Source organism: Poecilia latipinna, unplaced genomic scaffold (assembly GCF_001443285.1).
Source record: "Poecilia latipinna isolate Pla-1442-1.1 unplaced genomic scaffold, P_latipinna-1.0 Scaffold379, whole genome shotgun sequence".
In the NCBI taxonomy this organism is placed as follows: domain Eukaryota; kingdom Metazoa; phylum Chordata; class Actinopteri; order Cyprinodontiformes; family Poeciliidae; genus Poecilia; species Poecilia latipinna.
Genome location: NW_015112995.1, coordinates 116,375 through 132,607, shown reverse-complemented (window position 1 = coordinate 132,607; position 16,233 = coordinate 116,375). Strand labels below are relative to the sequence as shown.

Sequence of the window (16,233 nt, the reverse complement as noted above, 5' to 3'; positions counted from 1 at the left end):
TCATCGTGTTGTGGTTTCATCGTGTTGTGGTTTCATCTTGTTGTGGTTTCATCGTGTTGTGGTTTCATCGTGTTGTGGTTTCATCGTGTTGTGGTTTCATTGTGTTGTGGTTTCATCTTGTTGTGGTTTCATCTTGTGGTTTCATCGTCTCGTGGTTTCATCGTGTTGTGGTTTCATCGTGTTGTGGTTTCATCGCGTTGTGGTTTCATCGTGTTGTGGTTTCATCGTGTTGTGGTTTCATCGTGTTGTGGTTTCATCGCGTTGTGGTTTCATCGTGTTGTGGTTCTGATCAGATCAAAGCTGCTGCTCAGCGGCGCTTGGCGTCATTAAAGCTGCAGGTCGGCGTCTCTTTGAAGGCTTTGTGCCCTTTAATGTTCATCTGCAGCCGTGCAGCTTCAACTGGGAATAATGCGACGCTCCACTTCCTGTCGCTCACAGTTTGTTCCAGTTTATTTCACATACACTGTAAATAAATAATGTTGTGTTTTCTGCATTATTTACCTCCAGATATCCCAGAAGAAGAAGCCCAGTATTGGACAGGGAAGCTGGAGCGAATCAACATGGGAATCCATGATGAGGTAAAGTTCAGATAAATTCAACTTCAGATGAATTTGGTGGATTTGTTTTTTAGTTACCGACTGAATCCATGAAAACAATCGATCCCTCTTCATCACCTTCTGCAAATTTGTTTTTTTGTGTAAAATATGCAAATTGGTTACTAAGGAGCATCTGTTTCAATTTGCAATGAGAAAATACAACAAAAACATTTTAAATAGTTATTGTTGCAAACACTTTCTCCTTCCACTCAACTTTCCATTACAGTGTTTTGTTGTAAATATTGACAGATGTAGCCCTATCTCTGGTTGCTTTTGAAGCAACGCTGACTGTATCTGTGTCCGGATAACTTTCTGTGAATACAGTTGGATAATATTAATGACATTGAAGCATATTTTTTTGGTTGCATTTGTCCATGATGGCTTTCAGAACATTAAATCCAGCCACAATAAGTGGCAACAACACTTTTTCCATCCTCTTAACTTTCTAATAATATTATTTTGATGATATTAAAGTTAGTGAGATGCATCTTTAACTTCTGGAAACTTCTGAAACTTTTTAAATAATACTAAAAAAGTCGTTACAACCCTGCCTGATGTTTGGTTCTCTGCTTTCCTGTAGTTTCCTCTTCCAGATGAGGACCAGAGGGCTCCGCTGCAGTGTGCACCCTCCCAGTGTTGTGAGTTCCCTCTGTTCTCCTTTCAGCCACTAGAGGGCGTCAGATCATTTATTTTGAGCTTGGTTCTGCTGCTTGCTGTAATTTTTTACCAGAACCAATTAAACCTTTTTTATTACAGCTGTTCAGGTTAATGATGTGGAGAACTTTTTTTTGTTTTGTTTTGGACTGAACTCTCATTTGTAATGTTTCACCAGGCAACTATTTCGGCTGGCCTGACCCACTGAGTATGTAACATAACTTAATGGATCTCTTCCCCTGGCCGACCCTCAACCCTTTGTGCATATCATAGTATTCCTGAAATAAATGTCACCTACAATGTTTCCATTCATTTTCTTCATGTTTTGCAGTCGGATACATTTTTTCCTGATGTTTTCCTTGATGCCCACTGGCCCTTTCATTTCCCACCAAACTCTTTCTGCTGGATTATTATGTAAAATCAGTTTTACTATGAAAACTTTTGACATTAAATGTTAGAACTGAAATATTTTGAGCCTTTTGGAGGGAATGCTTTCCTGAAAGACTTCTCCTCTACAGACGGTGAGAAAATAAGAGATGCACCGATTCAAAAGGGCCAAGAAACGAACTCAATAGGAAAATTCAACTGCAGTACCACTTGTCCACCCAAAGAGGGCAGCACTGAGATGGTTTTAGCCCAGAATATTGCAGAAAAAAATTACACAAAAATGTTCAAATTTTAATAGAAATCTGCACAGAAACATAAAGATAACACCCTTAAAGACCAATTTATAAGGAAAATAATTTTAATTGGGGATTAGTTGCACTTAAAGAATGATTAAAATGTTTAAAATCTGAGGGATTCTCGTGTTTGTGGCAGGAAAATTTCTGCTTTCAGATTATGTTCTCCTTGCAGCCATCTGAGGACAGCAGGACGGATCTGTAATAACTTTACTGCCTCTAATTAAAAAGAGGGCGATGTCTTATTGTGGTTTCTCTCTGTTTGCCCAGATTGAATCACTTACACATCACACTACGCTGCTCCTTAGTAACCATTCACAGCCCCACTACAATCCAGCTGCTCATTTAGCAGCAATGTTGCTCCTAAATCCTGTTTGTGGTTTGAATCAGATTAAATTTACTGTTATATTTACTGTTGCCTGTTTAAATCTTATTTTATCTGTCAAATCAAAGCAGTTTTTATTTGTTTACTGCATTAATGTCTCCATCCATTTTTTTTTTCAGAAATTGAGGCTAAATAAACAGGCCCCATCCCTTTTTTATACTAATTCATAATTGTGGGTTTATTCCAAATTTTCCGCAAAAATAATCAAAACTATTGGGTTTAAGTGATGCTAACTCCCACCAGCAGGTGGCAGTGTTTCTTCTACTACTTTACTGCCTCTGCCTTGTTTCATGTCAAGTTGTCGTCTGTGATCGATGTGACGAGTAACAAAAAGTCACATTTACCATCTTACATAAGCACAAACATTGCAAAATTCCTCACCTAGCAACCCCAGCAAAGCCCAGCTGTTACCTAGCAACCCCGGAGGAATTCTGCTCGTCACCTAGCAACGCAAATACAAAATCTTATTTTTATCAAATTGTTGTCCAGTTTCTAATGTAAATATCTTAGTTCATTTGAAATAAAACAAAACTAATTTACAAGTAACTTTTCAGCAAGACAAAGGAGCTTGTTTTAAATAAATAATTCATTAATATAATAAAAAAATCTAAAAAGTATGAGTTCCACTGGCAGATTATTTCACTTAACACATGGGGAAAATGTCTTACAATAAGTGAAATAATCTGCCAGTGTAAAAAGTACTTTTCTTTCAATAATAATAAGGAATTACTGACTTAAAACAAACTCTTATATCTTGTTGAAAAGTTATTTGTAAGTTAGTTTTTTTTACTTCAAGTGAACTATTTTCACTCTGAACAAAAATACTTGGTAAGGTTTTTGCATTCCTGTTGGTTATGCAGGATTCCCCCCTTCTACTTGTATAACTGCTCGTCTTTTAGCAGCCATTTTCACATAATCGCTGCGTTGGGGGCGTGGCCAGCAGCAGTTTATCTGGATTTAAAGTGACAGAACCCAGAAAACGGCTCATTCTGAAATGAGCAGACTAAATCTCATTATCTAAGAAGGATTTTGTGTAAAAAGAAATGCAATGAACATCTTTTGTAATGCCTGACAGACCTATCCTAACCTGTTCAAGGAAGCATAATAATTTAAACATTTAAAGGTAATAGGTCGTCTTAGTTTTATTGATCGGACCTTCCTGCTGCAGCTTTGGACGACCAGGACAGCGCCGTAGACGACCGGGACAGCGACTACCGCAGCGAGACCAGCAACAGTTTGCCGCCTCGGTACCACACCACGGCCCAGCCCAACTCGTCCGTGCACCAGTTCCCCATGGGGCCCCGCGGCGCCCAGCTGCAGCAGCCAGACTGCTGCACCGACTCGGTCCACAGCTTGGACCTGGACTACCGGGACCAGAGGGGAAGCAGGTAGAGCCGAGCATAAAAACACTCATTAAAAACACAAAGTATCTTTTATATGAAGCTTGTTTTACGTCAATAATTCCTTAACATTGATAAAAACTTACTATCAATATGTTTTACCTAATCTTCAGGTGGTGGGACTACATTTTATGTACCAAATGTCTGTTTTCTTAATTAAAAATGAATTTATTTGATTATCTGCATATTTTAATATATTTCTAATATTGTATAAAAACACTTCAGTGATTAAATGAAAAATTTATAGACTGTCAATTTTTTATATGATCTTGAGAATAATTGATTAATCAATTACTAAAACAATCGTTAGTTGCAGCCCTACTTTTCGTTAATATAATTTGAAACAGCAGCTTTACTAATGACATTTTCACTGTTTGGTGAAAATGTAAAAGTTCTGCCTTAAGTTGTTGCCATTAATATATTTTATTTTTGAGAAACTGAATTGTGACTTTTTATTAAATATGTAGTAAAAATCAGATTTAAATATTTTTTGAAATACATCACTTTTTATGTAATTTATCTGTATAAAATAAAACTTTTCAATTATATTCTAAATTATCAAGATGCAACTTTGATCCCTTAAGATTGGTTTCACTTTTAAATCGGCTGAAATGGCATCGTCCTTTTTTAATTTGGAAAGATTACTGAACGATATTATGTGGTAACATTAAAATTATTTTAAAAACCAAACAATTTTCAAGGGAAACTTTGAATATGCAGTTTTTAGACCATAGAGAAAAGCCGTTGGTGCTTTAGATTCATTTGCACCAATGAGAACGTAACAAATCTGTCTGCGCTTCCTGATAGCGAGCTGCTAATTCTGCTGCAGGAAAGAATAAAAAATGGGATTCCAGCCCTTTGTTAAATTTTGTCAAAGAATCTGTTGTGTTGCTTCGACTCCATGGGAGTTTGAAAAGCTTTCGAAAGAGGAAACCTCTCTGTGACGCTCCCACAGGGAGCGGGTCAGGGACTGAATCAGGCTGCTCTCTTTGGGGATTATAAACTTCTGAACCAAATGCCGTATGCTGGTGATTTACGGTTTAGAGCTGCTAACTGTGACATTTGTCCAGGCTAAATCTAAATTTGTTCAGGCTTAGACAAACATGGTGACACAGTCTGTTACAACACAAAAACAGAATGATAAGCCCTGCAAAATGCACAAAGAGGTGTAAATATGTAAATATCAGACCCTCCAGGATGTTGTGATGCTTTTTTTTTTTTTTTTGCAATTGTTACGGCAAAAAAAAAATTGCTGATTTTGCAGCACCTTTAGTTGGAATTGCACATTTTAAGTTTTACTATTTTTGTCTCTTTGTTTCCTGAACCTGTCATCCTGCTGCTGATCTAATGTTTCTTTGCTTTTTCTAATGATTTATTTTCAGTATCTAGAAAACAACAGTGAGAACAACTTTTGTGCAGAAATTAACGAGGACTTGGTTTATTCAAGCTTTAACTAGCAAGAGATGAAAAATAGGTAATAGCAACATCATTGGTATTCTTGTTAACAAGCTTAATATGATATGCTGGCATGGATTAATCATCATTTAGCTAACATCTGCATCGAGCAGCTCACTGTAAAAACATAATATCTTATTTTTGTATAATTTGAAGGGTAATAACTTAAAAACAACTTTTCCAGCAAGATACTGAAACTTGTTTTAAGTAAATAATACTTTAATATTGATTTTTAAAATATTTCCCAGTACTAGTACTTTTTATCAATATTAAGGAATTATTAACTTTAAGCTGTGGAAAAGTTACTTATAAATGAGTTTTGTCTCATTTCAAGAGAACTAAAATACTTGTACTAGAAACTAGACCAAAAATTATGCATATTCTGCGATTTCAGTAAAACATCACGCAACTTACTTGGTTTGTTTGGAGGAAAACTGCAAAGTTTTTTGCATTTGTCACACAAACTTTCATCTTTCGAGTTTGGAGTCTGTGAAACAGAAAGTTTAATTAGGATATTAAAGGAATTGATCAAAATTCATCCGAGCTGCAGCAAAACCTCCTGGAGGAACTGAAATATGTCTTTAAATCATCTGTTTTCTGCTTGTTTTATGATGGTGCTTTTATTTCTCTACCTTTGCATGCAGTTCTTCCTGTCTTGATGTCTTATTTTAATCTTACTGTCTAACTTTTGTGTTTTTGTCTTCAATTTTTCTTTTTTTCATTTGCTTCCCCTTTGTCTTTCTATCTTTTCCCATCCTTTCCTTACTAAGATCTTTAAACCAGAAGGGAAGAGTTAGAATAATACCTGTAGATTCAGGCATGGGGTTTGAAGAGTGGGAAAACAAATACAAAGGACGACCAAAGCCTCAGCTGAGCGACTTCTTGGATGACGAGGAAGACACCGTAATCTTTCGAATGGGAAGACCTTATCCAGAGCCGACGAGAACAACAGTCAGCCAACCTCATAGCAGTTTTGGGGCTGCAACTTACCCTGAAAGCTACGACACCATCGACCGAAGAAGAAAGAAAAGAATAACAGACCCTGGAGCGCTTCTCCATAAGCAGGCAGAAGATACGTCTCCCGTTCGTCTTGCAAAGCTTCCGGAGAAAAGAGGGGAGCCGTTCCTGCGACAGGTAGCAGAGATGCAGGAGGAAGAGGAGCGGTTCATGACTTCATCGTGCCTCAGGCCGTACAAAGATGGGCTTCTCTACAAAACAAGGATGTGGGCAAAAAATGACCTGGATAACACTTTGGAGAACTACGTAGCATATAAAAAAGGGTGTGATCCTCGACCGAGAGCGCGGTTTGACTTTGAATTTGACTGCGGGGATGCTGCGTACCCCCCAGCTGTCAATAAACATACTAATGACTTTATGGCTGGAGACTTTTATGAGCAGCATCACAAGGAGCGGCATCCCAATGAGGGCTACATGGAGTATCCCCAGGGTCTCCGTGAAAAGAAGTGTGGCAGAACTGGAGGATGGGTTTCTGAGGCGATACTTTCCCCTGTAGAGGAGCCGATTGACGAATATGTTGACCCGATGGATGAGTTGCAGTGTCTTGTTGAAACGGTCTCTGAATATCTCGCTGAAAAAGAGGAGGAAATTAGTAAATATGGTTCCCTTCCCAAATCAAGCAAGTCGAGGCTATCGTCTCTGGGTAGCAACCGGACAGATTCATTCGGAGAAGATCAGAGTATTTCAAAGGACTGTAAAGGAGAAGCTGATTCTGATCAGGGTATTTCAGGTGTGAAGAATGCAATGAGTTCATTGTTTTGCTCCATCACTGACAAAGTTGGAGGAGGAATCAAACAGCCTGCACCGGCTCCACAACCTGCACAGTCTGGCATAACGCGGCTTCTATCCTTTATTCCCACAAAGGCAAACAGCACGGCTCCGGTAGCAGTCATATCTCCGGTAGAAACCTCTCCCAACAAGTCCTTCAGTTCTCTGCCTCAGAACAAAACGCGAGTCCCACAGGAAACAGGAAGTGCTACTCAAACTGTACGAGAACATTCACCCAACATTCTGACTCAACCGCAAACTACAACAGGAAACTCAGTTATGGAAAAACTGAATCCTTTAAAGCTTTTCTCAGGAGGTGAAGTTCAAAGTTCTACTGAATCCAAGCAAGAGTTTGAGTCTAAATATTCACAAGCAAAGATCCAGTCTGACGGAAAGTGGGATGTTAAAGCCGTTCATCAAGGTAAACAGTCAATGACGGACACTGGTGCTATGAAATCAGTGAGGTTAGGGAGTTCAGTTCATGACAACTATTTGGTGCAAAATCATGACAAGAATTTACACTGGAAACAAAATCCAAATATTTATCAGCAAAATTTAAATCCTCCAGAGCCTCAGAAGTCTACTGACCAAACTGCAAACACAGGATTTTTTAGCCCTTTCAAGAAATCATTGAGTTCACTGATTACACCAGTCGTTCCTGGTCCACCTCCAAATGCTCCTCCTGTGGCGGTTTATCCAGTGTTTCGATCTAACGAGAATCCACAACCACAGAAACCGGTGGGGAACCAGCCACTAAGTAGCAAGCCAAAATTGCCTTTTGTCCCCTCAGAAAATGTTCCTACTCAGCAGTGTCCAAAACCAGAAGGAGGTGTGCTCTCTGGTTTTTTGAGATTTTCGTCCACTGAAGACGCTGGTGCCTCTATGAAAACACAGAATTACCCACAAGAATATCACGATACAGCTTCATCCTACGCCACTTCCACCGTCCAACAGGAAAACACAGACAAAGGATGGTTTTCCAGCATGTTTAACCCCTCGCCCAGTCCTACTGGTCCAAACCAGAAGACTAATGTTCATCCTCAGAGCAGCAGAGTGCCAACTGACCGACAACATACCTCAAATCAGAAGCCAACAAGAACGCCACAAAACCCTAATCAGCCTGGATCTCAGCTTTTTATCACAACTCCTTTGAGAGGCAGCTCAGACGAAGACATTTCTCAGATGGGCTCTAGTCAACCCAAACAAGGACTGCTATCTGGACTACTTAATCTTGGTTCTAGTAGTGACTTGTCTGGAAATCCATCACCAAAAGGCAATATTCCCTCACACTCTAGCTCCCAACAAAGTTTCACCACTCCCCAAAAAGGTGGCCTTCTCTCAGGACTATTGAAGTTTTCATCGACAGAAAATATACCACAAAACGTACAGCAGCAGCTGCCTGAGGCTGAGAGGCAAAGGGAAATGTGCAGCAGTAGCCCTGGACAGCAGCAGACATTGGGCGAAACTCGGCAAGTACCACCTCAACAGAGAGGCTTGCTTTCTGGCTTACTAAAATTTACCTCCACTGACAGTAATTCAAATTCTCAAACAATTCCTCAATCTGGCAGTGATCAACATCAGCAAGCCAGCAGTGTGCAGGAAACTCAAGGACTAAGTGGAGGTATGAGGAACGGAACAATGAGCCAGCAAGAAGTACAAGAAACCTCTAAACCAGGTTTCATTCGACAACAAACCGTTCCACCTCAGCAACCTTCGCAACAAGGTGGTCTTTTATCTGGTCTTTTCAAATTTTCTTCAGCTGACAGCATACATAAACAAAGCCAACCATCAGCACAGCAGCATGGGATTTCCTCAAGTAAATCAAGTCACGAGCAGCCAAGACAAAGCAATTTCCCAATTTCTAACCAAAATCAGTCTCAAAGTAGCACAACCCAAACAGCTCAAGGAACTGGACTGTTTTCTGGACTATTTAAATCCTCTTCAGAAAATGTGACTCAGCAACAGCCACACAAAAGCCCCCATGAGATTACAGTAAATCAACAAGTCAAAGTGCCTTGTAGCCAGCCTTGCCCAACACAGACAGAGATGGCAAGTCAACCGGGAGTGCTTTCTGGGTTGTTCAACAAGTTAACGAAAACACCTGACAGTACAGACCTGACCTGTCAGAAATCAGCAGAAAAATCAATACAAGAAAGGGACATTGTTTCTACAATCACAAAGACAACTCTACACCAAGACCAGGCCCTTCATTCCCTTGCCAATTTAAAACAGCAGCCCTTACAAGGACATGTAGATAAAGATAAAATGATTCATGGTGCTGATCAGCAAGGTTTTTTGTCAGGGTTGTTTAGCAAAAGTGCAACTGAAAGCTCTTGTTTCAAGGAAGCAAAGATGGGAGGTCAGGATGCAGAGCAATCAACACAGTGTGCCAAGACGACGGGATTATCTTCAGATTTGATAAAAAGTAGTACCACAGGTTTTGCAAATGAGAGGGTGGAAAGATCTGCTCCAATTTGTCTGACTCCAGGACAGAGTAAGCATGCTTTAATTAGCACATCTGTGGCCATTCACAATGAGAGTCTGGACCTGAGAACTTCAGCTGCTTTTGCAAGATCTCTTCAAAGTCAGGCAACGCACTATTCATTTAGCACAGGTAATCTATCTCAGCTACACTTCTCTCATTCTCTTCCTTCAAATAACCCAATGGCTTACAGCACAGGGAATATTCACTCCCATTTTGAGAGCTGTACTACTTCTCCAGTCATGACCCTGGAGTCTTTTAAAGGTGGAAGTGTTCCCTCTTTGTTTGGGATGACAAATCAGAACCTTTACCAAGGTAATTTGTCTGAGTATGGGATTAGTCCGTCATACGATGAAAACCAGTGGATCCGTGAAAGTGCTCTTTGGCAGCAGTTTCAGAATGAGTCTTTAAGCTACAACTTTCAAGGAGAAGATCAAAGGTACACACAAAACTGTGAAGGCATGCCATTACCGTCATCTACGCGTCACTGCAGCTATTCAAATATTAATCACCCAGTGAATGACATTCTTTGGCAAGATGTTGCACATCATGAGAAACAAATGGTATCACATTCATTTGAAGGACCAGGAAATGAATACCCCCAAAGAAAGTCATGGAACAGTTATGAAGACTTAGGAAATGTTGAATGTTCATCTAATAAAGAAGCTGCTCTGAACTTAACAACTAACCACAGTAATGCAAAATTTGGGAAATGGCATTCGTTTAATGATGGCAGTTCTTACAGCTTGAATGGAGTCTTGTATCATGAAGGCTACTATGAGGAGAACGCACCAAGCTTGTCTTACTCAGCAAACTGGCAACATGCAATGGAAAGGGAAAATGCACAAAATGCTCACACAAACTATTTAAGTCAATATAGTCAATTTAACTCGAATAGAAACTGTTCAGCAGGTGCTAATGTTGAAACAGAAGACTCGCTGTACCTTGAAGACGCTGAATGGTATCAGCAGTGGCTTTCCCTTCTGGAGCAAGGGATGTGGTGGCCAGCAGAGGACGGCGACTGTGGGTACTTTGTTTATACAGACCATGAGTATATTTACGCCTTACTTACAGATGCAGCAGGTGAATATGTGTATGCATGTACACCTGAAGGTGAATCATGGGGCAACGGACAGACTTTAGATAGTCTACCCAGTGCTTGGCTACACAATGAAATGGTCCTGGTCTGTGGTTTTAAAATTCCACTTTACAATGAGGATGAGCTTCTTTGGCTTCCTGGTGAAAGTCATGGCAATCCTCAACTTCTCAATGCTCCCCTGGATTTATCCGCTGCATACAGAAAAGGAAACCAGATCATGAATTTAAATCTCCAGCAGTTCACTGAAATGTTTGAAAATTCATTTATGTCTCAAGGGCAGCAAGGCATGGATTTTGCATCTTACAGATTAAACAAAGTAAGAGTTGATCCAAGACAAACTTCTTATGGATATCAAGATTACTACCAAGATATTATTGATCTCTCATGCCATCAAAGAGACCACACCAGCCTGCATTGGAACAACCATGAAGTAAAGAAATTGCTTGCTCAGAAAGTTTCTGTTTCTCTAAACTCTATTCCTGTTGAGAATTTAAATCATCAGATCCTTAACAAATGCTATCAACCTAGCCAACGGCGGCGTTCTTCTACTGCTGTTACAGTGAAACATGTAGAGGATGTTTCAGAGGATGAATGGAGAAAACGGGTGTCTCAAGCTGAAGAATTTCCCAATCGGCAGGTCAAAAAGATTTCTTCCCTGATATCATCTTTTGTTACCAAACCATCCCAAGTGGAGGTGAAAAAACCTGGGGAGACGTCCTCTGATCAAGCTAGTCTGAAACAAACTAAGGACATTCTGTCATCAGGCCTCCAAAATCTTAAGTCTAAGATTATCAAAGAAGACTCTTCTGCTGCTGTTGCCCCTTCAGAAAGTAATAAACAACAAACTTCGCAGGGTAGAATTTTACCAACGGTTCCCTCAGTTGCTCAAGTCACCCAGCCCTCAACACTTTCAAGTACGACTTCACATAAACCACGACTTTCACGCCAGACTACGATGGTACAGCAAGCATCCCCACCAGCAACAAAACCCAATGTTACTGCACCCATTGCATCAAAAGAATCTATTATTAAACCAGCACAACCTACGCCTGCAACTGACAAGACAGTTGATACAAAAGTTGAAAAGCCACCTGAACAACCACAGGGAGGCTTTATGGGTTTTCTCAAGTCTGCTGTAGGCATGGATGAAATCAAACCAGATATCCAGACATCTTCTCAACCATCTCCTAATCTTCAAAGCAAGACCGGGAGCACTACTTCCTTAACAGGCAGTGCTGCTGGAAATAAAGAGAGTACAGGTGTGTCAAATCTCTTTGGTTCAATTGGCAGCTTGTTTAGTACTGAGCCCTCACCACCTCCACCACAAAAACAGCAAATGAAACAGAGTGTTACAGAGGGTTCACTTTCATCTACGTCTAAATCAAAAGGTGAAGTAAGACAACAAACAGGTGACCAGTCTGGTCCAACACAGAGCCAGACACCAGGTAGAAGTATGTCTGAGGTTTTCTCTTCTAATTTACCCAAAGGTGTTGAAACTAGCAAGTCACCAATTACAGGGCAAACAAAACAGGAGGTAGGAAATAAACCATCTGGACCATCTAGTGGACTTTTTGGATTGTCCATCGGCGATGTGCTGGTTGGATCAACACCACAGACAACTGCACAAGCTAGTGCTCCACAGGAAGAATCATTTAGTAAAAGTATTTTTTCAATGTTTACGGGGCCAAGTCCTCAACAGGCTGCTCCTAAACCAGAACCCACACCTCAAACACATCCACCAAGTGCAGCTCAACAACCTCCTCAACAAGAAACATTTGGTAAAAGTCTTTTATCAATGTTTGGAGGATCAACAACCCCTCAACCCCCTAGCCACATGAAGCCGAACACTGAATCTTCACAAAAGTCTACTGTTCCTCCAAAAGATCCTCCATCCTCAGGATTTATGTCAATGTTTGGTGGGCCCAGCACCCAACAATCTCAACCTCAAACAGAATCTTTTCTCGGGGGACTTTTACAGGGGTCATCAAGTTCATCGGAACGGACAGTGAAAGGACTGTTTTCAGTGTTCAGTGATGCCGGCCCTCAACAACCTCAGCCACCGACCACGCCATCTCACCAAGCAGCTCCTCAGTCACAAACACAGCAACGGCAGGAGCCTCAGGCACAGTCTACACCAAAAGTACAACCTCAACCACAAGAGCCGACTGCTGCTTCTGTTCTCGGAGGTCTGCTAGGTGGATTATCTGGCTCCACTGAAAGTCCACGAAAAAATTTGTTTTCCATGTTTAGTGGCCCAACAAATTCTCAAACACCAAATATTCCCTCTACACCAGCAACTGTGTCACCACAACAACAAACTCCCAACTCATCAATTGGTTCCAAAGAACCCCAACAACAAAAATTATCACAAAAACCTGATTCCAGTAGCCATTGTCAAGAGATGAGCCATTCAGAGACTGGCGCTGCCAGTGTTTCAGGTGAATTGCATTCTGGCATGCCAGGTGACATTGCTTTGAGTACCACAGTGTCCAATAAAGAAGAGGCCACAATTGCAGACATGGAAGTTTCATCTGACAAACCTAAATCAGAGGCTACTGGAATGCCTAAGGAAACCAGTGCAGCAACGGCACCCCAGGATGCTGGTACTACTAAAGAATCATCAGCTCCTGGTTTGCTTTCGATGCTCACTGGATCAGGCCCACATCCTCAACCTTCTGGAGGATTTAGCTCAGAAGGTCCAGGTAAAGGGTTGGTTTCTTTATTTTCTACACCAAGTCCTGAGGCTGCCAGCAGCCAGACAGGACCTTTGCCTCCAGGATCTTTACCAGCATCTTCAGGCTCCAAAGAGCCACCAGGCAAAGGTTTGTTCTCCATGTTTGGAGGTTCTGCTCCTGAGCCTTCCTCCCAGCCTGGAGGTTCATTGTTAGGGGCAATGTTTGGAGGGTCCTCATCTCAAACTACCACGTCTCAGACTGGAGGATCATTACTTGGCGGTTTATTTGGAAGCTCTCCATCTCCACCTGTGTCTCAGGTTGGTCCTACAAAGACTGGAGGGTCTATTCCTCAGACTGCAGGATCACAGACAGGGCCATCATTACTTGGAGGCTTATTTGGTGGATCTGGTCCTCAGGTTGCTGGATCTCAAACATCTATTTTGGGTGGGATTTTTGGAGGCACAGCACCCTCACCTACAGTGCCTCAGACAAGTTCAACAACTCAAAACAAAAGCTCTCTACTGGGAGGGATTTTAGATGGATCATCTTCCCAAACTGCTACAGCACAAACTGGTACATCTTTTCTTGGTGGTATTTTACCAAGCGTTGGTGCTAATGATGCCTCTAGTAAAGGTGTGTTTTCAGCATTTAGTGGGTCTGGTCAAACTACAGCACCTACAGAAATGGATAAAAACAGTTCTGACAACAAAACATCTACTGCTGTTGAAACGGGTTTAATTGATTCTGCTGCCCAAAGCACTGAGCAGAAGGAAACACAGCAGCAACCTGAGGATAAAGGTCCTTGTCTTGAGGTCAGTGCATCAACAACTGATGCCAATATCACAGATAATTGCCCAAGCACTGAACAATCAGCATCTTTAACTGAAGATAGTCAGTCTAAAGAAGTAGAATCCTGCACACAACCACAATCTGAACTCAAAATTAGTGCAGCTCAAGATCTAGCAACTCCTAAAGTAGAAGAGGAAAAAGTGGATCCTTCGACAGTTAGTGCTGCAGTTGAGACACAGCAAAAACCTCCAGAACCAGACAAGTCTTCCATTGATTCAGCAGCAGATGCTGTTACTGGCTTTATGTCTTCTCTGTTCAAACCTGCATCTGCTCCTACCGAAGGCTCTCAACCAACCCAACAGCAGAAGAACTTGCCTTTTGGACAAGCTCCTACAGGTCAGACTGGGGCATCACTGTTGGGAGGACTTTTTGGAGGGTCTAATACTCAATCACCAACTCCCCAAACAGGTGGATCTTTACTAGGAGGCTTATTCAAAGGAGCTACTCCACAGTCTGGTCCTCAGACCACAGCACCTGTCACTGGGGGGTCAATATTAGGTGACATGTTTGGAAGAGGATCCACTGCCAAATCATCAGCTGCCTCGAGTGGTGTATCACGTCTGGGCGGGATGTTTGGAGGTGCAGGGGCAGGAGCGACTTCACAGCCAGGCGGTTCTCTGCTTGGAGGAATGTTTAGTGGCCCCACGGGGCAGGCTGCAGGACCACAAGCTGGAGCATCATTACTGGGAGGCATCGGTGGATCTCTGTTTGGTGGTTTAAGACAACCGCCTAAACCCCCTGAACCAGTGCCAGCTAAGCCGAGGTTGGCTACTCCTGCTGCTCCTGCTGCTGCTGCTGTTGTCACTACTGCTGCAACTCCTTCTACTGCTGCCATTACTACTACTGCTACTACTGCAACTGATCATACTGCTATAGGTTATACTACTGCAGAAAATGTCAGTCTTGCTGCCACTACCACTACTACCAGTACTGCTACGACTGCCAGTAGTGATGCAACAGTTGCTAGTACCTCTACCACTCTTGTAACTTCTACCACAGCAACTTCAAAACCAGGTTCACAGTTTGAAAATGAAAATGTCTCACCAGAAGTAACTCTGCCTATTTGTGAGAGTACAAATGAGAAAATAGATCAAACTGAAGAAACGAACAGTAGCAGTAATGGACAGGCATCTGGTGCATCTTGTCCAAATGTTTCTGAAGTGAGTGAGTCAAAAGATACTTCAAAAGAACTTACTAGTCAGGCAGAAAAGACTGAGCAAGAAATGACAACTGCAGATAGACAAGTGATACATGGGAAACCAATGTTCATTGAAGAAAAACCCAACACTAATGAAAATGTCAAGTCAGTTCTTCCTCAGTTGGATGTTAGAAAAGCTACACCAACTGATCAGCCTTCCAGTGGTGCTGAACAGCCTCAAACTAAGTCTTTCTTGGGTTTTATATCTGCGCAGAGTGACGCAGGAAAATCCCTGGGGTCGTTATTTTCACCTGCTATGCCATCGGTTGTTTCAGCATCACCTCAAACAGAAGGAACCGGTGGTCTATTGTCAGGACTGAAATCCTTTTCTGGAACCTTGTTTCAAGAAGAAAAAAGGGTCACAGGGAAACAAGAGCCAACTACATCATTGTTTGGGGCGAAAATTTGTTTTCCATGGCAGGCAGAGCCACCAAAGTCTCCAACTTCCCAGGTTACAACAACACAACCCCAGTCTGTCAACAAGGCAGCAAGTGGTCAAACAAATAGTGCACAAAAGGCTCCAACACCTGACCCCCATAAAACCGAACTGGTAGGTTCTGCAGATGACATAGTAAACCCCCAGATTTGCATCTCCGCTCCTGATGTAGATCCTTCAGCATCCCAGACCCTAACGGAGGAGAAGCTTGTAGAAACAGACCCCTCTGCAGGTTCTGCCGCAGGAGTGCAGCTGGACACCCAATCCAAGAAGGATCTATTGATTGAAAAAAGGCCAGTAAAACCATAATCAGTGGTATCCCCCTTCACCATTTATGCTGCATTGACAGCTTTTAAAACTGTATATTCCCTGTCCAGCTCTGCAGTCCATTGTCTCTTGCATAGTGTGGTTGTGAATTTATTGTCTGACTCCACACCTTTTTAAATTCTCTCAAAACAGAACTCCACATAAATTTACGGCAGAATAATTATTTAGACAGATTTCTTCCTGTATTTGGAAATTTAGTTGTTTTGTCAAGA

The 16,233-nt window shown here is 41.6% G+C and overlaps 1 protein-coding gene across 10 annotated transcripts in view; it reads left to right on the top strand.

Moving 5' to 3' along the window:
• The window catches only part of unc13bb (unc-13 homolog Bb (C. elegans)), a 70,122-nt gene that overhangs the window by 21,289 nt on the left and 32,600 nt on the right, over window positions 1-16,233 (top strand). For 6 of the 10 annotated variants that reach the window (XR_001425548.1, XM_015036760.1, XM_015036758.1 and 3 more), the window contains exons 6-10: window positions 508-578; window positions 1,177-1,234; window positions 1,429-1,458; window positions 3,484-3,703; window positions 5,941-15,987. Coding sequence is in view for 9 of the 10 variants with exons in the window: in XM_015036760.1 (XP_014892246.1) it covers window positions 508-578; window positions 1,177-1,234; window positions 1,429-1,458; window positions 3,484-3,703; window positions 5,941-15,987 (10,426 nt within the window). In the remaining variant the exon portion in view is untranslated. The remainder of the gene's footprint in view (window positions 1-507; window positions 579-1,176; window positions 1,235-1,428; window positions 1,459-3,483; window positions 3,704-5,940; window positions 15,988-16,233) is intronic. The other 4 variants (XM_015036763.1, XM_015036759.1, XM_015036765.1 and 1 more) reach the window with 4 other exon arrangements.